The 24,590-nt window shown below is 45.6% G+C and overlaps 1 protein-coding gene across 8 annotated transcripts in view; it reads left to right on the forward strand.

The window, feature by feature from the left end:
• CFAP251 (cilia and flagella associated protein 251) overlaps positions 1–24,590 on the forward strand; it is a 72,544-nt gene extending 47,954 nt beyond the window's left edge. For 7 of the 8 annotated variants that reach the window (XM_081540111.1, XM_081540112.1, XM_081540113.1 and 4 more), the window contains 5 exons: positions 4,700–4,790; positions 4,999–5,142; positions 21,726–21,954; positions 23,036–23,137; positions 24,320–24,590. In XM_081540111.1, the coding sequence (XP_081396237.1) occupies positions 4,700–4,790; positions 4,999–5,142; positions 21,726–21,954; positions 23,036–23,137; positions 24,320–24,456 (703 nt within the window). In that variant the 3' untranslated portion in view covers positions 24,457–24,590. The remainder of the gene's footprint in view (positions 1–4,699; positions 4,791–4,998; positions 5,143–21,725; positions 21,955–23,035; positions 23,138–24,319) is intronic. The other variant, XR_014068519.1, reaches the window with a different exon arrangement.

Here is a 24,590-nt window from a genome sequence, read left to right on the forward strand (position 1 = left end):
GCTGTGGGACCTAGGGCAGGTTTCTTAGCATCTCTGATCTTTGGATTCCTTGTCTGTGAAATGTGGGGGTGGGGAAGGGGGCAACAATAGGGACTTTTATAGGTTCCTTGTAAGGATCAGGTAGGCAAACATATGGAAAGCACACAGCACTGAGCTAAAGACTCAGTAAATTAATGATTTCCTTTCATCTCTTCTTCCTTATAAAGGCATTTGCTTAGGAGTGCAGGATCTTTCTTGTTAAAAATAGAAGGTTAAGGACTCCTCTGGCTTCCCAGTGGTTAGGGCTGCATGCTTCCATCGCAGGGGCCGCAGGTTTGATCCCTGACTGGGGAACGAAGATCCTACATGCTGAGCAGTGCAGCCAAAAAATAATATTTTTCTTTTTAAAAAAGAGGGTTTTACCACTATAGTAATCTTCTCATCTCCCCAAATTCATTGAACAGCCACAGGGCAGAGCCAGTTCCTTTCCTGACCACCTTCTCCATGCCCCTCTTCCTGGCAGGGTCCCATGAGGAGCTGGATAAAAACAGCCCAGAGAAAGGTACCTTCCTCAAAGAGCAAACCCAATTTGTTTGTTGGGTAGAAGAATACCCCCAGTAAAAGAACACCCCCTAGGCGCAGTGGATAAGAATCCGCTTGCCAATGCAGGGGACACAGTTTTGATCCCTGGTCCAGGAAGATTCCACATGCCATGGAGCAACTAAGCCCCTTGTGCCACAACTGCTGAGCCTGTGTGCTGCAACTACTGAAGCCATAGAGCCAGTGTTCCACAAGAGAAGCCAACTCTCCGTAACTAGAGAAAGCCCATGCGAAAGCAACAAAGACCCACCGCAGCCAAAACTAAATAAAACATAAAATAGAAATATACCCCCCACCGTCTGCCAAGTGCACATCCCTCTTCCTTGGCAGACATCGAAGCTTCTCCCCTTCACGTGAACAGAAGCAAGAACAGCCAGGTAAATCCACTTTGGAACCTCGAAAGGGGTTCAGATTACAGTTGCAACTCTGACCTTCACCTCTGTTCTCACCCAGGAGGGCAGATTTTGGGAATTTAGAAGCTGGAGGTGAACTCTCCCCTTGAAAAGAACTTACTCATCATGTCTCCAGCATGAGGTGCTTAATCCTTTGACTCCTATAGCCTGTTACCCAGATGGGTGGGGTCAAGCGACATCCTGGTGGGAAAACAGAATCTTCCTTTTTTTCCCATTTTTGTCCTCTTCTCAATCATATTGAGATGTGGAATGGCAGAGATTAAAAAAAAAAGAGCACTCGCTTTCCAGTAGCTTTCCTGAACATGGCCAGAATCCAGGCTTGCGAGAATTTCAATTTAATCTGTTGTGGGGACAACGGATCATTATAAACTAATTAGCACTTCATCACTGCTTCTGGTGTTTTAATATGTTCAGTGCTTCACTAATGGGAAGAAACGTAAAAACCCAAAACAAGTAAACAAGTGAAATTTCCTACCAGGTCTATTGATGGCGGGTTGTAGGGTAAAATGAAGGTGATAAATCCTGTCACGTTCACATCATCTTAACCAACAAACTTCTAGGCCCCCAAATTATCATTGTAGCATCTCAGACTTCCCCAGGGAGACCCCTTCCCTTCATCTTTCCCCCAGAGGCCCCCACTCCTACTTTCCCTTCCCCTATCTTGGCTGACAGGCCACCCTTTTTCTCTCCTTGTCTGGCATCTGTTTTTAAATCCCCCATTTTCGTGCTCAACCTCACGCCCACCTGGCATCCTGCTGTCTTGCTCAGACAAGTGCCAGAAAGACCCAGATTCAAATCCCATCTCCCCTGCTACTTGCTGACCTGATGCACATCCCTTCCCTTCCTTGAGCCTCAGTTTCTCCATCTGTTAAAATGGGAATATTACCACTGTGTTCAGAGCTGATTTGTTTGTTTGTTTTTTATCTCTCTCTCTCTCTCTTTTTTTGGCGATATGGGGCATGCAGGATCTTAGTTTCCCCATCAGAGATCAAATGATGCAGTGGAAGTGCCAAGCTCTAATCACTGGACAGTCAGGGAATTCTCCCTCCACAATATATTTATACAAATATAAATATATATATTCATATTGCATGCTATACGCACCCATCTGTACCTACGTTTTGCACTTGGCAGTATATTTATTTGGCTGCACCTCAAGGCGTGTGGGATCTTAGTTTCCCTGCTGCTGCTGCTGCTAAGTCACTTTAGTCGTGTCCGACTCTGTGCGACCCCATAGACGGCAGCCCACGAGGCTCTGCCGTCCCTGGGATTTTCCAGGCAAGAACACTGGAGTGGGCTGCCATCTCCTTCTCCAATGCGTGAAAGTGAAAAATGAAAGTGAAGTTGCTCAGTCCTGTCCGACTCTTCGCGACCCCATGGACTGCAGCCTACCAGGCTCCTCCATCCATGGGATTTTCCAGGCAAGAGTACTGGAGTGGGGTGCCCACTGCCTTCTCCTTAGTTCCTCTACTAGGGATTGAACCCGAGCCCCCTGTGGTGGAAGCTGGAAGTCTTAAACACCGGACAGCTAGGGAAGACCCCAGAGCTGTTTTGAGGATAGTGATGTCTACCATTGCTATCCTCCCTCCCCTTCCCTCCCCCTCTCCTTCCCCTTCCCTTCCCCCCAGCCAGGGAACCTTTACTGAGCACCTGCTCTATGTTGGTTGCCGTCTCACAGCTTCTCCAGCTTTGGATCATTCTCCAAAGTACTGACTATATTCCTGGGCACACGGTAGGAAGAGCATTCTCAGTAAATGCGCCTCCCCCTTGTGTCCCAATGACCTCTTGTTTTGTGGTGAGTGTTAGAACCCAACTTGGGCAGAAAGGGGAAGTTAGGAGCAGTTCTGTCCCGGGATCTCAGGTCACTGCACTGCCGGAGTAGCCAGGACTGCCCACCCTCAGCGTTTGCTCTCTGCTCGCCTCTGCCGTCACCTGCTGTCACTCTGTAGAGGTGGGTTTCATCACTCAGCAGAAATATGGCCTCTGACGGTTCCTAGATTTCACACCAGAGCTGGGGGAAGGCTCATCCCCAGCTCTGGTGGAACAAGCCCAGTCAGTCCCTCTGGCTCTCTTGTCAGCTGATGGTGGCTGGGAACCCAGGGGCGTATTGCAGCCCTGACCAGTGGAAGGCTGTTCCCATAGGATCCAGAGCTCCCTGAGCCTGTTCCCTGGGGCTTTCCTGGTAGTGACAGGCTCCTCCATGTCACATCGGGCCTTTAAACTGGCCCTGCTTCAGAACCATGGGGCTAACCGTGGCCTCTCTGCCCACAGTGCCTGTCGAAATTGGGCCTGAGCCTGGCCTGGGAGCCTCAGAGCAGGCACCCTCTTAGCCAGATTCCTGCCTCAATGGCTAATGTCAGAGCCAAAAGTTGGGTGAAGGCTGGGCCCTGCTGGAGACGGGCCACAGGCTCACCTGGAACCCAGGCTCACCTGGAATGTACACCAGCTCCACAGACCACCAGCAGCCTGCTTGGGTGGGGCTTGTGCAGGGTCCTGACTGAGGACTGAGGACTGTTTGGTGGCTGACTCCTGCAGGAACGGTGGAGGTGTTGACCCAGGTCAACAGTACTAATAACCCTGGGCCAGGCCCTGGGCCCTGTGCTTTCCATGCATTGCCTGATTTATCCTCACAGCTATCCGGCAACATAGGGACTGTTGACACCCCCGTTGTACAGGTTTGGAAGCTCGCTCCAAGGGGCCCAGGGACTCAGGTATGGGGTGAGGTAGTAAGGCTGTGGATTCACATGCTATCTTCCTGATTCAATTCCACACTTCAACAAAGATTCATCACAGGAGAAAAACAAAGGGCTTCATGCCCAATCCTTTATGTGCATTCACTTTAATTTTCACAACTGTCACGTGAGGCAGACCCTGTAATTATTGCCATCTTTCAGAATAGGAAACTGAGGCCCTGAGTGGTAAAGTCACTTGCCCATGATCACCCTGCTCTCTGGAGGCAGAGCCAGGGCTCACAGGCATGTCCCTTTGACTCCAGATTTGGTATACTTAACCACTTCCCCACCATAGTCTCTACAAAGTGTGTCTTAATAATCCTCCAAAGAAGCTAGTGGTCTGATGAGAAGAAATCCAGTCAGTGGATTATTAAAATGATTTTATATTATTAGCATTTTGTATGAGACAGAGTTAGCCTCACATAAAAAGTAGGTTTTCTTACCACTTAAAGGGCTTATTTTTGGAAAAATCTGACCCTGTGTTAGAGAGCAGAGGATTATTTTTATCTGACCGATGTGGGTCCCTTGTGGCCTCCTGAGTTTTTATGGAAGCAATTAGTGCTGGCCGTCCACCTGTGCCACATCCCATTCTCCTGGCTCTGGTCACACGCAGATCTAAGGCTACAGCACGGCCACTCTGCTGGGGGGTTGTCCATGAGCTCAGCACATGGGGACCCTCCTCTCCCTCCAGAGGATTTTCCCAAAGCAGACAGATTGCCAGGCGCCTGCCCTGTCATCCAAAAGAGAGTATCACCATCTTTAAGACGGGGGCCCCGAGCCACCGGGTTCCACACTTGAAATTGAATTTTCCATTTGCAGCTTCATTTTGGAGGGAATTTGCTTAGCAAGTGTACAGAGACCCTAATTGTATCCGCACTCTAATACCCTTCAGAGGTCTGCAGCCTGCAGGACTTGTGGGCCATGGCGTTCCCGCCTGAGTGCTCTCTAATAGCGATGTTTCTCTTATTGTTCTAGTGCCCTGGAGGCAGCAGTTTCTCTCGGGGGTGAAGACCTGACCCCGTTCTATGGTCTGGTGTCTGGTGGCAGGGAAGGAAAATTCTACAGGGTAATTGTCCTCAGAATAAACACTTCCCCATAACATCTAGTTAAGTTTGTAAAACAAATGTGCCCGGGGTTAACCTTCTTGCTTTTTTAAATTTTTCCCAAAGCTCTTTTCCCCACTGAGCTCAAAGTGTACTTTCTAGAAAATGCCCTTGAAGTCTTAATGGCTGCTTCAGACCAAAGCCAAAAATGCGTGTTGTGTTTCCACGTAGGAGCTGGAAGACTATTTTTACTATTCTCAGCTCCGTAGTCAAGGTATCGATACAATGGAGACCAGAAAGGTGTCGGAACACATCTGCCTGTCGGAGCTTCCTTTTGTCATGAGAGCGATTGGCTTTTACCCATCGGAAGGGAAGGTAGGTAGAAGGAAAACAAGCGCAGGCGGGACGTGTTATTTATAAAAAAAACGACCTCAGGGAGCCATCATCTTAGGCCAAAGTAAAAATCTAACACCATTCTTACATAAATGGATCAGAAAGGAGGTTCTGGGCAGAGCTGAGGCATTGCTTAGAAACAGACTTACCATAAAGATACCCCTGTCAGGCGGATTCCTTGCCAGAGTTTGATGTGGTTTGTAAGAGCATGCGTGCCTGCTAAGTCGCTTCAGTCGTGTCCGACTCTCTGTGACCCCATGGACTGTAGCCTGCCAGGCTCCTCTGTCCATGGGTATTCTCCAGGCAAGAATACTGGAGTGGGTTGCTATGCCCTCCTCCAGGGGATCTTCCCGACCCAGGAATTGAGCCTGTGTCTCTTACCTCCTCCTGCATTGGCAGGTGGGTTCTTTACCACTAGCACCACCTTTCTGGAATTAGACAGAAGGCCCCTTGATGCGTGAGGACCAGTCTCATGGGGTTCAGGGAGGTGATGCCTGCACAGCACTTGGCACAGAGTAGGCTGCATAGAAAGATCTCAGTAGACGCTCACTGTTGTGATCATTTCCCAGTGTAGCTGCAGTTCACCTGGCCTGCGTGAATGGGCTGCCCTCGAAGTGGCTGCTCATCCTGGGCTGGAGATAGAGCTCAGGAGATATAGCCCCTCCTTGGCACCTCACAGCTCACCCCCAAATGCAAGGGGCTCCCAACAAGGACCAGAGGAAGTGGTCCTCATGGAAACTGTGGCTTAAAATGCAACTGATTGGAATATCCCTGGCAGTCCAGTGGTTAAGACTCCACACTGCCACTGCAGGAGGCACAAATTCCATCACCCCGGGGGAACTAAGATCCTGCATGCCACAAGCAACAGGTTGGGTTTTCTTTCAGACTTAAAATGCTAGCACATTCTCACTATAGAAAGTTTGGAAAAGATACACAAGTGAAATGAAGAACATAATTACTTGTAATTCACTACACAGAGACTTCAGTTATTGGTATCTTCCTGGATTGGTTTATATATAATGCATGTATATATAATTTTTAAAAACTAATGGGTACCATATTGGATATACACTTTCATCCTATGTTTTCACTTAGTATTGTCATACACATTTCCCATTTCATTGACAATTCTCTGAAAACTTGATTTTTAAAGGATATAGCTCAATTTTATAACTTTGATTTAGAAAATAGAACTGTAAAGAAGAAAAGAGAAATGACTCAGAGGTAGTCATTATTAATATTTTGGTGGACTTCCATCTATTGTTTTCTGTTTGGATATAGATATATAAATTTTTAAACAAAGAATTGTTGTTATATGCTGTATATAGGTATATATCAGCAAATGCATGCATCCTTAGTCACTCAGTCATGTCTGACTCTTTTCAACCCCATGGATTGCAGCCTACCAGGCTCCTCTGTCCATGGGGATTCTCCAGGCAAGAATACTGGAGTAGGTGGCCATGCCCTCCTCCAGGGCCTCTTCCCAGCCCAGGGATTGAACCCAGGTCTCCCGAATTACGGGCGGATTCTTTACCATCTGAGCCACCAGAGAAGCCATATATCTCAACATTTTACTGAGTATGTGTATACGTATATGTGTACAGCAGCATTCTCAGTAACTCTTGTTTTGTGAGCATGTGGTGAAAATTACTTGATAATGTGTTTTTTACCCCTGGCTTTATGAAGATCTGATTGACATAACATTGTGTTCATTTAAAGTATTCAGTATAGTGATTTTATATATGTATATATATTATAAAATGATCACCACCACTCAGTTAATTAACATATCACATCCATCACCTTGCAGAGTTACAATTTTTTGTATATGGTGACGACTTTTAAATCTACTATTTTAGCAGCTTTCAAATATACAGTACTGTGTTTTGGTTTTTTAAATTTATTTATCTATTTATTTGGCTTCTCTGGATCTTAGTGGCATGTGGGATCTTTAGTTGCAGCACGTGGGATCTGGCTCCCTGACCAGGGATGGAACCATGTCCCCTGGATTGGAGGGTGGATTCTTAACCACTGGACCACCAGGGAAGTCCTTTGTATTGTTAACTGGAGTCCTTATGTTGTACCTTCTAACCCCAGGACTTATTTATACCTGGGAGTTTGTATCCTTTAACCACTTTTCACCCATTTCTCCTACTCTCCACCTTCTTTCCCTGGCAACTACCAATCTGTCTTCTGTTTCTATGAGTTTGATTTTGTTTTTGTTTTTTTTTTTAGAGTCCACATACAATTTGAGATCATATGGTGTTTGTCTTCCTTTATCTGACATTTCACTCAGCATAATGCCCTCCAGGTCCATCCACATTGTCATAAATGGCAAGAATTCCCTCTTTTTTATGGCTGGCTAATATTCCAGTAGTGTTCCATCATGCACACAGACACAACCCATATTTTCTTTATACATTCCCACCAACAATGCAAAAGAATTCCCATTTAACTTCATATCCTTGTGAGCTCTGGTTTTCTCTTTTTTTGATAAAAGCCATTCTGACAGATACAAGGTGATAACTTATTGTGTTTCTGATTTGCGTTTTCCTAATGGTTAGTAATGTGAGCATCTTTTCATGTACTTGTTGATCATTTGAATATCTTCTTTAGAAAGATGTGCGCTCAGGTCTTCTGCCTATTTTTAAAATGGGTTATTTGGGTTTTTTGCTATTGGTTGTGAGTTCCTTATGTATTTTAGATGTCAACCCCTTATCAGATGTGTGGTTTGGAAATATTTTCTGCCATTCCATAGGTTGCTTTTTCATTTTGTCAATCATTTCTTCTTCTGTGCATAAGCTTTTTGGTCTGCTATAGACAAGACGCTTTCTTAAGTCCATATATTGAGTTGATCCATTCCTCAGTTGATGACACATAGGTTGTGTGAAGTATTTAGGCTGTCAGAGACATGGCTGTGATGAGCATCTCTGCGTATGGTTTCTGTACTTCTCTGATTGTTTTCCTGGGTCAAAGTCCTAGAAATAGAATTACCAGATCAGATAATATGAACTTTAAGGCCCAGCTGCAGAATAGTTTTCCAGAAATGTAGCCTTTTACGGGTCACCCTCAAGCACACATAACTCCTGAAACCCAGCTGAGACTTGATGTTCACCTTAGGTGTTTGAGCAGTTTAGTGATGTGAGCTGTGACCCTGGTCATTTCCCTTGGCCTCAGTGGCCTCCCCAGAGTCACCTCTCTTTTGGATTCTCCAAGTATGACTAGAAGGTGACTTTTATTCTCCACATAGCATCTGGAGAAATGAACTTTCAGAACCTGTAAAACCCAAGTTGAGTCTTGAATGAGCACCTTAAAAACACCTGAGACTCTTGTAAGCTCTTTCAAGGTCTTTGACCAATGTGCATTTTGTAAAAGTATGTGGGCAGAAATGGAAACAACTATCTAGAAAGTTTGTGCAACCCACATAAAAGTGTTCTTTAAGAGCTGTGTTTCTAAAGCGTATTGCCTCATACCCTATTTCTCAAGCTGGCAAGCTGCAATAGAATCACCTGGAGCATTTACTAAAAAATCAGAGTCCCTGGCCCCATTCCAGATCTAGCCAATCAGAATCTCCATGGAACCTAGGGGTCTGCATTTTCCTTAAAAAAAATTTTTTTTCTCCTCCTTCTTCTGTTTGCTCATTATTATTTTTAAAAAACATTTATTTATGTATTTGATTGCATAGCGTCTTAGTTGTGGCACAAGGGATCTTTCTTTGCTTCATGAGAACTCTTAGTTGTGGCATGTGGGATCTAGTTCCCTGACCAGGGATCAAACCTGCAAGGTGGTTTCTTTTTTATATATGTATAAAATTAAGTTATTTACTTAGTTTTGACTGTGCTGGGTCTTCGTGGCTGTGCTCAGGCTTTTTTCTAGTTGCAGTACATAGGCTTCTCATTGCAGTGGCCTCTCTTATTGACGAGCATGGGCCCTAGGGTACGTGGGCTTCAGTAGTTACCCCACGTGGGCTCAGTATTTGCAGCTTTCAGGTTCTAGAGCACTGGTGCAGTACTTGTGGCATGCATGGGCTCAGTTGCTCCGCAGCATGTGGGATCCTCCTGGATCAGGGATCAAACCCATGTCCCCTGCATTGGCAGGTGGACTCTTTTAACTTCTGGACCACCAGAAGTCCCTGTCACTCAGGATTCTTAATTTTAAACTCTGGGCTCAAGTAAATGTGTCCTCTGCAGTAGTGTTTGGTCAAGAAGTGAATTCTGGGTGTTTAACCTTTGTGACTGTCACCCACCTGCCACGCAAAGTGCTCAAGGGTGGCACAGAGTGACTGTGGTTTTTCTGCTTTCTCTGGAAGTAAGGTGAAGCGCTGAAGGCTCACTCCATTGTCCTGTCTTTGGGCAAAAATAACAAAGCTTAATCACCTACGGAAATTTTTGCTGATGAGTGAAAAGTACCCAGAGGGAATTCCCCAGCAGCCCAGTTAGGTTAGGACTCTGCGCTTTCGCTGCTGAGAGCCCGGGCTTCTATCTGTGGTCAAGGAACTAAGTTCCCACAAGCCTCATGATGTGGCACCCCCCCCCCCCGCCAAAATACCCAGAAAAAAAGGTTAGCCTGCCACAAATGTTATAAAGTGATACTGAATGTTATTTAACCACATAGAAACAAAAATAAATGAAAATGGTCACTGCCGGGTTGTCACTGGCCCTTGCATGAGTCCCCCACCCCAGCTGCCATAAAAGGGGTTCCGGTGGCCCAGTGTTTTCATAAATCCCCTGGACTCCAGGGTTTTTCATCCACTTAAAAAACACGTTTACTCTTTGGAGATGTTCTCTGAAGGCCCCCGATCCAGATGTGTTCATTGAGGAGCGCATTTATTGCTGAAGCTCCTCGGGGAGAACTTTTTCATCTCTTGTTCTCATCAGATTTATAGCGATTTTAATAAAAAATGTTTTCGGGGCTTTGAAACTCTCAGACCCAGGCTTTGCCGTGGTTCATGAAACATTTCCTACTGAGATGCAGCTGCTCCCCCTCCCCAGAGAAGTTGCATGAAGAAGTAGGCCCAGGTCATAGAGTATTTTAACACTTGGTTACATGAAAGACTTAAGAGACTCAAACCAACCACCCCCAACCCTGCCCAGGGCTAGACATTATTTATATTTTTCTTTATGTCATTTAAACTGCCTTGGGAATTTGTATCTAGTCAGTGTGGCAAACTGAAGCCAAATTGTACAAGAATATAACCCTCCCTAAAGGATCCCTAAGGGCTGGTAAAGAGCTGGAAAAGGTCAGTTTTTGTTCCAATCCCAAAGAAAGGCAATGCCAAAGAATGCTCAAACTACTGCACAATTGCACTCATCTCACATGCTAGTAAAGTAATGCTCAAAATTCTCCAAGCCAGGCTTCAGCAGTACGTGAACCGTGAACTTCCAGATGTTCAAACTGGTTTTAGAAAAGGCAGAGGAACCAGAGATCAAATTGCCAACATCTGCTGGATCATCGAAAAAGCAAGAGAGTTCCAGAAAAACATCTATTTCTGCTTTATTGGCTATGCCAAAGCCTTTGACTGTGTGGATCACAATAAACTGTGGAAAATTCTGAAAGAGATGGGAATACCAGACCATCTGACCTGTCTCTTGAGAAACCTATATGCAGGTCAGGAAGCAACAGTTAGAACTGGACATGGAACAACAGACTGGTTCCAAATAGGAAAAGGAGTACGTCAAGGCTGTATATTGTCACCCTGCTTATTTAACTTACATACAGAGTACATCATGAGAAACGCTTGGCTGGAAGAAACACAAGCTGGAATCAAGATTGCCGGGAGAAATATCAATAACCTCAGATATGCAGATGACACCACCCTTATGGCAGAAAGTGAAGAAGAACTAAAGAGCCTCTTGATGCAAGTGAAAGAGGAGAGTGAAAAAGTTGGCTTAAAGCTCAACGTTCAGAAAACTAAGATCATGGCATCTGGTCCCATCACTTCATGGGAAATAGATGGGGAAACAGTGGAAACAGTGTCAGACTTTATTTTTGGGGGCCCCAAAATCACTGCTGATGGTGATTGCAGCCATGAAATTAAAAGACACTTACTCCTTGGAAGGAAGGTTATGGCCGACCTAGATAGAATATTTAAAAGCAGAGACATTACTTTGCCAACAAAAGTCCGTCTAGTCAAGGCTATGGTTTTTCCAGGGGTCATGTATGGATGTGAGAGTTGGACAGTGAAGAAAGCTGAGCACCACAGAATTGATGCTTTTGAACTGTGGTGTTGGAGAAGACTCTTGAGAGTCCCTTGGACTGCAAGGAGATCCAACCAGTCCATCCTAAAGGAGATCAGTCCTGGGTGTTCATTGGAAGGACTGATGTTGAAGCTGAAACTCCAATACTTTGGCCACCTCATGCGAAGAGTTTACTCATTGGAAAAGACCCTAATGCTGGGTAGGATTGGGGGAGGAAGGAGAAGGGGATGACAGAGGATGAGATGGTTGGATGGCATCACCGACTCGATGGATGTGGGTTTGGGTAGACTCTGGGAGTTGGCGATGGACAGAGAGGCCTGGTGTGCTGCAATTCATGGGGTCACAAAGAGTCGGACATGACTGAGTGACTGAACTGAACTGAAAGGATACCTAACTCCACCCATCTTCTGCAGAACACAGCCAAAGAGGTGGGGGTGGGTTGCTCCTACAAATCTTTATTTTTCAAAAGAAAGCTCTGGAATGTTTATGATGTTGTATAAGGAGCCCAAACTTAGGTTTGGGTTCCTAAGTTAGGGTTCCTTCACAAGTCTGTATAGCTGATTTCATATACAAGACAGTGTTTTTTTGGCTGTGTCGGCTTCTCTCTAGTTGAGGCACGTGGGCTCAGTGGTTGTGGCGTGCAGGCTTAGTTTGCCCTGAGGACCACTAGGGAAGTCCCATGAGAAGATTTTGTCTTCCATCTTTATAGATGTATTCTTTCCTCTTCCGCGTCTTTGGAGTATCTTGTTGGGCTGGGCCCGCGCTTCATGCCACGTGTGTTCCCTGGTCCATTGTGGCTACGTTCCTATTTAGCTTTCTGAGCATTATAGATTCTTGATGTTTTCACAGTGAATTCACAGCAGTGCGACCTCTTAGGCCAATTAAAGCCAATCCTGGCAGAGGGGTATGGGCCCAGTGAGAGCTCACATGGTGGATGTTCAGCGAATCTTGGTCGAATGAATAAATGAATGATGCTCACCAGTCATGTTTGACTGCAAAGACAATGAGGAAGATAGAATCCCTGACTTCATGATTTGATCTCAGAGTAATTAATAGTAGTTCTAAGTATTTGGTATATTCTGCAACTTTAGCCTTGTTTAGGAGAGTTTGGAAACAAAATGAATAATCACTTAGCTTTTTAAATATGCTCATTTTGGATCCAGCAATTCTACTTTGAGGAATGTATCCTACAGAAAAACTCAGGCAAGGGTAACAGTGACATACAACTACTGCAGGATAGTTTATAATAATGAAAAATTAAAACAACCTTAACGTCCGTTGACAGGAGATGGGATAAATCAAGTCAGGCACACCTACACTTAGTAGTTACTGAACAGTGAAATTAACCTATGATTTTTTTTTTAAATTTATTTATTTTTGGCTGTGCTGGGTCTTCATTGCTGTGTGTGGGCTTTCTCTAGTTGAGGAGAGCAGGGGCTGGCCTCTAGTTGTGGTGAGTGGGCTTTTCCCTTTAGTGGCTTCTCTTGTTGCAGAGCACAGGCTCAGTAGTTGTGGTGTGTGGGATCTTCCCAGAGCAAGAATGGAACCCTTGTCCCCTACATTGGCAGGCGGACTCTTAACCACTGGACCGCCAGGGAAGCCGACCTGTGATTCTTAACTCAGAAAGAATGTGCTGGTTTTGTTATTGAAGGACAAAAGGCAAGTTGCAAAACAGTATGTAAAGCATGGGCTCCCTTCATTAATAACAATAAGTAGATCTCGTATACATCTAGAAAAACTGAAAGAGCTTGTTCCAGGCACTTAGCGACACTGACTTCTGAGGCATGGAACTCATGAGAGCTTCTAAACCCTAATTTCTGTGCATCACTTCCTGTCAGCTGGGGCCTCCAGTACCAGCTGGCACCTGGCCCTGGTCCATCAGAGTTGGGGGCTGCCCTGGGGACTCTTGCTCTCCTGGCCTCGCAGCCCCTCCCCCATTTGCGTGTGCAGACTCCAGGTCATTCCAGACCCGACACTCAGCTCCTTCCTCCGTTTCCACAAAAGCAGAAAGCCAATCCATGCAAGACAACTTTCCTGAAAAACTGAGAATCACCAGAAAGTTTCAAGCTTAACCCCATTTCACAGCAGTTTCCCTAAAACTGCTTATTAGTACTTCCCTGGCACTCCAGTGGTTAAGACTGCACTTCCAGTGCCGGGGGGGCAAGGGTTCAATCCTTGGTCAGGGAACTAAGATCCCATATGCTGAGTGGAGCGGCCAAAAAGTAAAAAACAAACCATGCCCCCCTCCAAAACCCCTGCTAATTAGACCTTCTTCCCAGTCCTGATGACCACCCCCAGGGGGCTTCCTTGCTTCCCCTCTTCCCTCCCCCAGCATCACCCTTCCTCTCCCTCTCCTGGCCACACCAACTCAGCTCTTAGCTTGTATTTCCAAATCTGCAGCATAAGCCCGTAGCCAGGGTCTACAAATGACAAAACTTCCCATTTAGTTGCATCCACCCTCCTTAATAGATGGTTTGGTTGTAAATTGCCAGGAAGAAGGGAGCATCTTACATACATTTCTGAAGAATTTAATTTTTCTTAACTACAGGCAGTAGCTTGTATTGCTTTTGTATTCAGAACAAAACCCAGAAAGATAAACAAACAAATCCTCCCAAAGCCTTGTGCGCTAATCTTTGTGGCTAAACTGTGGTCCCAGCTGGAATGGAGGGAGCGTAGCCAAGTGGTACAGAGGCCCCTCTACAGGGAGGAGAAATCCGAGTGAGGGATCATGGGCAGTTTCTGCTCTGATGAAGACCCCAGGGGAGTTTGGAAACATGCCCTTTGAAGAGAGGTCCTTGGTGTGTTGGATTTGCTCTGAGACATAGATACCAGGAGGCATTTCCATCCTGAAGGCGAGAGGAACGATGCACTATCATTCCCCATCCTGCAGCAATAACCAGTGTTGTGGGGAGGCCTTCCTGGTCCACTGAGAACCCCACACCAGGGAGTGCTGCCCCTCCCCACAGAGATCAGGACAGGACTTCTGTCTGCCGCACTCACAGCATCTAAAGAAAGATATCCTGAAGTGCTGTGCGGCCACTGAAAAAGAACGCAGCTGGTCACAGTGTAATAACACCAACAGTGGCAGCAGCTGTTCATAGTGTAATAACACCGACAGTGGCAGCAGCCGACCGGCTCTTCTTGCATGAGCGCTCGCTGGGCGCCGAGCACCACGCCAGCCTCCCTGGCGTCCAGTCCTCACTGCAAGGAATGCTTTCATCATCTCCATTCACCAACAGGGAAAGTAAGGCCTCGGGGGAGGAGGAAGCCCGCACAGCCACTGAGCTACTGAGGGCAGGGCCGGGGTCTGCACCCCAGCAGGCTGGCCTCGGACCCCACGTTCTGTTTTGACATGTGCCCCTTACTGCAAACGAGGAAGAAATCCTGTAAGTCAGGACATCGAACACTGGTTATTGCTGTGGGATGAGGAATGATAGGGCACTTTACTCCCATCCTTTGCATCTCCAGTGTTTGAATGTTTTTACAAGCATGTTGTCATCTTGACTGGTTTAATGATGATAAAAGAATAGATCATAGTCGTGGTGAAAAATATATTTTCAAAAACACTGATATTATTTGCTTTGTTACTTGCCTTTGCCGTTGCTTCACCTCTATATTATTTTTCTTCCTTTTTTTTTTTAATGTTTATTAATTTATTTGGTTGCATTGGGTCTTAGTTGTGGCATCTGTGCTCAGTAGTTGCAGCACAGGCTTAGTTGTCCCAAGGCATGTGGGATATTAGTTCCCCAACCCATATCCAATGCAGAGATCGAACACACATCCCCTACATTGGAAGGTGGATTCTTACTGGACCACCAGGGAAGTCCCTCCTTTTATCATTATTACTATTTTTGGCCATGCCATGTGGCTTGGGTAATCTCCTCTGACCATGCAGTGAAAACACAGACTCCTAACTGCTAGACCACCAGGGAACTCTGTATTTTTCCTCCTTTTTGAACAACTTTATTGAGCTATATCACAGATCACACAATTCACCCTTTTAAAGTATGCAAGTCAATGGCTTTTAGTATGTTCACAGAGTCACGCAACCATCACCACTTTAGGTTCCTCTCAGGCAGGTGACTTTAGAACGAGACCCCCACAGGCCCTAGGGATGGGCTTGGGTTATCCAGGGAGGGGATTCTGAGGTTCAGCATTCCCAGAGTGTTGCCTAGAATGGAGGGGCATGGAATATAGGTGAGTAACTCCCCCTGAGCATGCTACCTTACCCAGCAAAAGGGATTTCACTCGTATGATTGTATCAAGGGTCTGGAGATGAGGAGATTATCCTGGATCACCCAGTAGGCCCAGTGTAACTACAAGGGTCTTTATAAGAGGGGGAGGCAGGAGACTTTCCTGGGGGTCCAGTGGCTAAGACTCCACGGGCCCAATGCAGGGGGCCAGGGTTTGATCCCTGGTGGGGGAACTAGATCTTGCATGACACAACTAAGGCCCAGAGCAGCCAAATAAACAAGAGGGAGGCAGGAGGGTCAGAATTTAAGGAGGAGCCACGATGACAGAAGAAGAGGTTCAAAAGGGTGATGGGCTTGCAGGCTTTGAAGGTGGGAGGGGACCACAAGCCAAGGAAAGCAGGCTGTCTCCAGAAGCTGGAAAAGGAAATGAGGCAGAAGGGATGCTGCCTTACCAACAACACCTTGGTTCTGGTCTTTCAAGCCCATTTCAGACTCGTGGCCTTGAGAACTGCAAGGTCAGTCTGTATGCTTCAAGCTGCTAGGTGTGTAATCATTTGTTACAGCAGTGATGGGAGACACACAGAGGGTGCTTTGGAAGTAAACACCCCTCCCTTGCTTCCCCCCTCCTCACACTTGTTTCCCAGACTAGAGTGCCTTCCCCTCCCCTCCCACTGCCTGAATCCTCAGCGGCCCACCTCTTCTGAGGCAGTCTTCCCAAGTCCCCCTTACTGAACACTCCTCCAGCCCTGGATGTAAACCTCCTGCATTCAGGCGCTGAAATCTTTTAGAGCCACGGAGTCCAACCATGTTAAAATCACTAGGTGGCACTTAAAAAGTACTGATACCTGGGCTAAGCCTCCAATCTGTTGAACTTCAGGGTGGAGCCTGGGCCTGGATAGTTTTGAAAAGCCCCCAGGTGTGGGCACAGGGCTGAGCAGCCAGTGATGGAGGCTTCCTGTTAGTTCACTCTAGCAGGAGTGAGAGAGAGAGAGAGAGAGAGAGAGAGAGAGAGAGAGAGAGAGTGTGTGTGTGTGTGTGTAGTCTCCTGAGTGTCTCCTCACAGGACCCAGACCAGTGCCTGGCACTTCGTAGGTGCTTAATCTTTGCTGACTGATTGGCTAACTGTACACTACTAGAATGCAGGGCTGTCCTAGTAATAATTAAACGACTAGTCTTTCATTTGCCAGTGCCAATCCAAATGCTCAGTAACTTCTAGTAAATTGAACTAAATTAACTAGGGCAGTAAGCAGTTATTCAAAATACACCTTTTGTAAGGTTTTTTTTTTTTTTGGTCGCACCACACGGCATGTGGGATCTTAGTTCCCTGACTAGGGATCGAACGTGCACCCCCTGCAGTGGAAGCTCGGAGTCTTAACCACTGGACCACCAGGGAAGTCCCAGGCCTTTTGTAAGTTTTAACAGAACTTTTTACATTGTGCTCACAGTGTTTCATTCATTCGTTCAGTAAACATTTCTCTGGGCCTCCACAATGTGCTGGGCTCTGAATGAGGAAGCTACTGTAGAAATAGAGATGAATGCCATTGCTACAGCTTAATGGAGGAGACAGATGTAGGCCTGAAGAATTAGACCACACATCACAGCTGCCACCCATCATTACCCTCAGTGAAAATCACAAGAGCTGGTGCTGATTCTTTTCGGCACAAGTATCACCTCTGCCAAGCACCGTGGTGTAAGAACCGATTCTCCAAGCTGTGGCCCCCAACACCAGCAGCACAGTCCTCACAGGGGGATTTGTAAGCAAAGCAGATTCTCGGCCCCCATCCCAGACCTGTAGAATCAGAAACCCTGGCGATGTGACCAGCAGTCCGTGTTTTAACAGGGCCTCCTAGTCATCTTGATGCCTGATATAGTTTGAGATCCCCTGCCCTAAAGCCATAACTTCTCAACCTTGCCCACACATTCATATCCCCTGGGGAGCTTTTTTAGGCTATGACTGCTTATACTCCACCCCTGACCAATTAAATCAGGATCTCTGGGAATGGGGCCTGGGCCTCAGAACATTTAAAGCTCCCCGGGTGAATCAAATGAACCCCTGCCTTAACAGATGACAGGCCAGCAAGAGAATGCCAATAAAAGACCAGGTTGAAGCCAGCCAGAGCACTTTGGGTGGCCTTGGGGGCTCCTGCTCCTTCCCCCCTGCCCCCCCACTGGGGCCCTGGGAAGGCTGTGGTGTTTCATTCTGGCTCCAGGGTTCCTCTCCCAAGCGTGAACCTTGTTCAGACACGTAGCAGAACCTGCCTCTTCAACTAACACTTGCAAACTAGGCTGGGGAAAGAAAGTCGTGATGCCAAAGCTGCCAGCTCTCTGCTTGTTGAGCAGTGAGTTTTGATCAGTCATTTAAGGAAAGAGAGTAAGAGGTGAATCACCTACAGAGTGGTTTGTGCCAAGCATGTTCCCTGAGACCTTTGGAATGCTCTGGGTATGAGTAACTCCAGGCACTTTGGGATTTCTTTCTGTCATCTTTGAGTTACTGTCCCATTTCTGAATTGAGTTTAAATCGTATGTTGTGTTTATAATGTATGCATATCATTTACATTATAGTTTCTGTGTTTATAAATGATATATTATAATTGTAATATATAATACATTGTATTGTAATCAGCAAGGGCGTAGAAAGTATCATAGTCACAAGAATTCTTAATGCTTGTTGAGTGCTGACTGTGTTTTAGGCATTATGTCCACACTTAGATACGCTGTCACAGTAAGCTGCAGATCAGCTCCACTGCAAATGGTTCACCATATTACCTGCCTTTTCAAAAAGGGAAACTGAGGATAAGGAACATCACATTACTCACCCAAAGTCACATAGCAAATGGCAGAGCCAGGGTTCAAATAGAGATCTGTCATCAAAGATTGTAGTTTTAGCCCCAGTCTCCTCTGGCTCATAGTAAGTGGTAGCACATGCATATACTCATACTATTAAAATCATTTGGTGCAGGGAATTCCAGTGGTTAAAAAGTCACCTTGCCATGCAGGGGACCCCTTATCGATCCCTGGTCGGGGAACTAAGATCCAATGGCCTGTGAGGCAAGTAAGCCCGTGCTCTGCAACTACTGAGCCTGCATGGTCTGGAGCCCATGTGCCACAACTAGAGAGCCCACATGCCTAAATTACTGAAGCCCGTGCTCACTCTGGAGACCCTGGGGCATAGCTAGAGAGAACCCCACACACTGAACTGAAAGATCAGATCCCGCATGCTGCAACAAACACCCAAGGCAGCCAAATAAATAGTAAAAAAAAAAATCTGTATAGTACAATCTGTAAATAATATGCTACCGTATAGTTTTATTTATACAGAAAATTATACATAGTTTAACATCAGTTACACATAATATAACTCAATAAATACTATACATGAAAATGTTACCAGTTAGAGCTGCTGACATAGTAACGATTAAGGTTCTATTGTATCCATAACCAATGATGTTATGTCTAAAGACCATTCCTGGAGTGTTGCATTGAGACTATGTGGCTTCTTTGAAAATATTAGATGATTACTAAGATACAGTATAAAAAGCAGGATATAAAAAGAATATATACACAAACCAGATTTGCAAAAAAATAGACACATGTATTTTATATGCATGGGAAAAAGTGAAAAGAAAGTGCCCCAGATCTTTCACAGTAATTATGATCAGAGGGTTGGACTGCAAGAGGCTTGTATTTTCTTCTTGATACTTGGGACAAGTCCAAGACGCTGGGATGCTCCAGGCTGGCTGATATTTGACATTGCTTCAAACTGGTGCTTCTTTCCGTTTTTGCTCTACATTTATTTAGTGGACAGGAAGAAATTGGTTATCTACTGGTAAATATTGTGTACAAATACAGATTATCTTCCAAATTCATTCCTACAGACCAAGTTAGAGTTATGTTCTGGGGGAAAACATTATTTCCCACTTTTCTATGGCTCTTATTCTCTCTCTCTCTCTCTCCTTGTCTTTCTCTACAAAATTCAAAGCCCCTCAATTTGGAGGAAGACATATTCACCAATGAAGTCATTTGGTCCTTGGCTTTTCTTCACGGAAGTTGTAAAGTTACTAATTCCATCTATTTACTTATTATAGGTCTGTTCAGATTTTCTATTTTTTCTTGAGTCAGTTTTGTTCATGTGTATCTTCCTAGGAATTTGTTCATTTTTCCTAAGTTATCTTATTTATTGGCATATAGTTGCTCATACTCCTTTTAATTTCTGTAAGATTGGTGTCAATACTTGCATTCCCTCTTTCATTCATGATTTTAAAAATTTGGGTGTTTTTTTTTCATGGTTAGTCTCACTTAATATTTGTCAACTGTGTTGATATTTTGAATGAATGATGGCTTCTTAGGTCTTCATTTTAAAAATTGTATCACATAAGTTGTGTGTATGTTACAAAATATCTTTGTGTGTATAAAACACTGCAGGATAAACACAGAAAAGAAAGAAAGGGAAAAAGAACTACAAGGCAGTTGTCATAAGAAACTTACCATAGCCATTGGTCCTGTATTTGAGTTTCACACTGAATTATTTGCTTGTTTATATAAACTAATTTCTAAATTCTTCAGGATTCTGTGAGCTTCCCTGATGACTCAGCAGGTAAAGAATATGCCTGCAGTGCAGGAGACACATATGAGACATGGGTTTGATCCCTGGGTCGGGAAGATCCCCTCGAAGAGGAAATGGCAACCTACTCCAGTATTCTTGCTTGGAAAATTCCATGGACAGAGGAACCTGGCAGGCTACAGTCCATGGGATCACAAAGAGTGGGACACGACTGAGCACATGGCACAAAATAGCTTCTTCACAAAGCAGGGACATAGCAAATACAGTGCAAGATTTGTTGCTGTTCAGTCACTCAGTTTTGTCTGACTCTTTGCAGCCCCAAGGACTGCAACACGCCATGTTTTCCCGTCCTTCACTATTTCCTGGAGCCTGCTCAAACTCATGTCCATTGAGTCAGTGATGCCATCTAATCATCTCATCCTCAGTCGTCCCCTTCTCCTGCTTTCAGTCTTTCCCAGCATCAGGGTCTTTTCCAATGAATCGGCTCTTCATATCAGGTGGCCAAAGTATTGAAGCTTCAGCATCAGTCCTTCCAATGAATATTTAGGGTTGATTTCCTTTAGGATTGACTGGTTTGATCTCCTTGCAGTCCAAGGGACTCTCAAGAGTCTTCTCCAATACCACAGTTCGAAGGCATCAATTCTTTGGTGCTCAGCCTTTTTTTATTGTCCAGCTCTCACACTGGTACACGACTACTGGAAAAACCATAACTTTGACTATTACAGACCTTTGATACTTAGGTGAAAAGTGGTAAAATGAAACACTGTTCATGCCAATGCTAATAGTATTGGCCAGTTGGACAGTGGATCAGAGCTGCTGTAAAAAGTACCACAAACTGGGTGGCTTCACACAATGGGAATTTATTCTCTCATGGAAATCCCAAATCAGGGTGTCAGCAGGGTCAGGCTCTCTGTGAAACACATAGGGAATAAACCGTCTCTGCCTCTTCTAGTTTCTGTGGTTACCAGCAGTCCTTGTTTTTCCTTGGCTTAAGCTGTATCACTCCAACCTCTGCCTCCACCATCACATGTTCATCTTGGCCCTGAGTGTCTCTCTCCTCTTTTAATGAGAATGTGACTGAGCCAAGCTTATTCTGCTTGCCACGTGACAGGCCAATACATTGGGAGATGAGTTGTTGGAACACAGGATAATGATTTTAATTGGAAAGCTAGCAGACCAAGAAGATGGCAGACTAGCATCTCAAAAAATCATCTCCTCTCAGCCCCAATTCGAGTGCCTTTTATACACAAGAGGGGGAGGGGCCCACTGTGACACCAACCAATCGCTGAGTAGGCCCAGTACAGCTTGCACCTGTCCCACTGCTATTACAAGGACACCGGTCATATTGGATTAAAGGCCTGCTTTATTCCAGTATTGACCTCATCATACTAGTTACATCTGCCATGACCCTGTTTCTAAACAAGTCACATTCTGAGAGATGGGGAGTTAGGACTTCAACCTGGCTTTCTTAGGGGGGTGCTGGCGGGCAGATACAGTCAACCCATAACAGACATGTTCTAAGCTAACTACGAACATTTGTCTGTTATGCTCCAGTTCTTAGAAATCTATCTGCTTACCATGGTCTTTTTTTTTTCCCCTAAACCTCTTTTCTAGATTGAAGATATGTTTAACGAAATCAGATTTAGTGAGTATGTGGACACTGGAAAGCTCATCGACAAAATCAACTTACCGGATTTCTTCAAAGTCTACCTCAATCATAGGCCACCCTTCGGTAACACCATGAGTGGCATCCAGCAGAGCTTTGACATTCTTGGTTTCACCAATTCAAAGGGAGAGAAGGCTATTCAAAGAGAGGATTTTCTGAATCTGCTTCAAACTAAAGGTAAATACACAAATAGGTAGATCTCATAACACCCTTGGGCCCATCCCACTGGAGAGAACTGAGCTGGGAAGGCACCCAGACACCTGCATCTTTGATTTGACAGAACTTCAGCCCTGAGGATGCTTACTGACCCACATGGCTGGTGAACAAGTGATAAAGGGAAGGATGGCGGGGACCTGAAGGATGGAGTGTGTGTTCCAACTTCCTGGGACTGTGCGATTCAGGGCCCTAGACGCCTTCCTCTTACCTTGGGCTTCCCAGGTGGCTCTAGTGGTAAAGAACCTGCCTGCCAATGCAGAAGACATAGGAGACATGGGTTCAGTCCCTGGGTTGGGAAGATCCCCTGGAGAAGGGAATGGCAACCAACTCCAGTATTCTTGCCTGGAGAATCTCATAGACAGAGGAGCCTGGCAGGCTACAGCCATGGTGTTGCAAAGAGTCGGACATGACTGAAGCAATTTAGCATAGCGCTCATAAAGCAGGAATACAAGTGCCAGCCATTAACCTCATGATGAGATACCGTGAGGTTGGGTTGCATTTGTGAAATAAAACCACACCAAAGTAAAAAAAAAAAAAAAGTCATTTTTAGGGACTTCCCGGGCAGTCCAGTGGTTGAGACTTCGAACTTCCAACGTGGGGGGCACGAGTTCAGTTCCTGGTCAGAGAAATAAGGTGCCACATGCTGTGTGGCAGCCAAAAGACAAAAAGAATTTTTTTTTTCCTTTTTCTCTGGGTGATCATTTCATCTCAGCGAAACTGGTGTTTCTAATGTGAGGGAAACTGAAATGAAGCCAAGTGCAGTCTTTATCAGAAAGCTGTTCCCCATCTGCACAAGCCCTGACACAGTCCCCCAGGTTGGAGTCCCACTTTTAGCACCATATAAGGAAGTCTATGTGATGGTAACACGGGACTCCCTAGGTGGCTTTTGCATCTGAAGAAAAGGAAACCCGTGGAATAATTCTCTTGAAGACATAGGAAATAATTCTCTTGAAGACATCTCTTGAAAGATGATGCTAAGCTCTGATGTGAAGCTCAGTCCCACAAGCCGAACCTCGCTTCCTTTTCCCTTTGTGATGCCCAGGTGAGCACATGACGGAAGAGGAGATGACGGACTGCTTTGCCACGCTGTTTGGACTGAATCCCGAGGGCTGGAAATCCGAGCCTGCAGCCTCCTCTGTCAAAGGTACTACTAGCGAGTGGGCTCTGTCTGGGCACGTAACCAGGGCACGCTAATTTGTTGTCGACTTGAGTGCATTTATGTCTCCTGACTGGTGCTAGCCACTCTCCTTCATACTGTGCACGCGACAAAGCAGGCCTGTGGGGAACCCAACATGAATAAGTTATGAAAGGACCAGGGAGCAGTGGTCACGTTGAAGAGATGAAAGCCTTTGTTCCTGGGCTCTGACATCCCCTGTGTCTTCTGGCCTTGTTTTTCCCTTTATTCCCCCGACCCAGTCCTCGTCTTTCCGGCTGGGGTAGGCAAACACTGGCTACGGTTCGGAAGTCATTTCAGGAGAGGCATAGTCAGGAGAGCCTTGGAGGACAAGAGGGTTAGCAACTCAGCCGGCAGGCAGGAGCCCGACCCCAAGTTGCCAGAACTTGAATGTCTTTAGAGATCACCCTGGGGACTTCCCTAGTGGACCAGTGGTTAGGGCTTGGCACTTCTACTGCAGGGCTCACAGGTTCAATCCCTGGTCGGGGAACTAAGATCCCACTGCAGTGCAGTCAAAAAAAGATCGTCCTGTTCTTCTTTCCTATCTGAGGATTTCCCACCTCCTTCTTTTAGTCTTTTGGCCCGAGTGTGCTGGAACATGTCCATGGACAACCCCCCAGGGCTGCCCTGCTGCCCCCCGAGAAGTCAGGAGCAAAGACCCCTCACCGGGCTTCCTTCTTCCTCTCCTTTCGTTGTCTGTTCCCAATTTCAAATTGAACAGTGTTCCTAACTCAGACTGTTCTAGACTCTAGTGTCTGATCTGTCATTTCCAACCTGCAAGCTCCCCCACCCCATTCCTTGTGTACTTGGTATCTCAGAATGTAATTTTCACACACACACACACACACGCGCACATACATGGACACAGTGTTCCTAAGTGTCTCAAAACAGTAAAATCAATGATGCCATATAATTGAGGTTTTCCAATAACGTGTGCAGAGATTTGGGTAAGAGTGCTCCAAACCCAAACCACAAAGGAGGGATTTTGACCAATTTCTACCCCAGGACTTCTCAAGGAGCCAGAGCCAAATCCTGGCACAGAGCACTTCTCACTTCTCTTTCATATCAGTTCCTCATATTTTTTGGAAAATGCTTCTGAGTTAGAAACCTAATCATTATGAAGGCATTTGCTTTCTTCTCTTGTTTGGTTAGGTTCCGAAATTTGCTTAGAAGAAGAACTTCCAGACGAAATCACTGCAGAAATATTCACGACTGAAATTCTTGGCTTATCCATTTCCCAAGATTCTGGACAAGATCCTAGGATCAGTGAAGTCGAGCGGAGTGTCTGAAGCACAAAGGACTTTGTGTGTGTATGTGTGGTTTTTCTCCCCCCAAGAGGTACCACTTTTCTGGCATTTCCCTACCCCTGCTCTAATCTTTAGAACGTTTAGACATTAAAAGCATGTTTCTGTTAAGCAACGGA

Source organism: Giraffa tippelskirchi, chromosome 11 (assembly GCF_054371585.1).
Source record: "Giraffa tippelskirchi isolate mGirTip1 chromosome 11, T2T-mGirTip1v1.2.pri, whole genome shotgun sequence".
Lineage (NCBI taxonomy): Eukaryota > Metazoa > Chordata > Mammalia > Artiodactyla > Giraffidae > Giraffa > Giraffa tippelskirchi.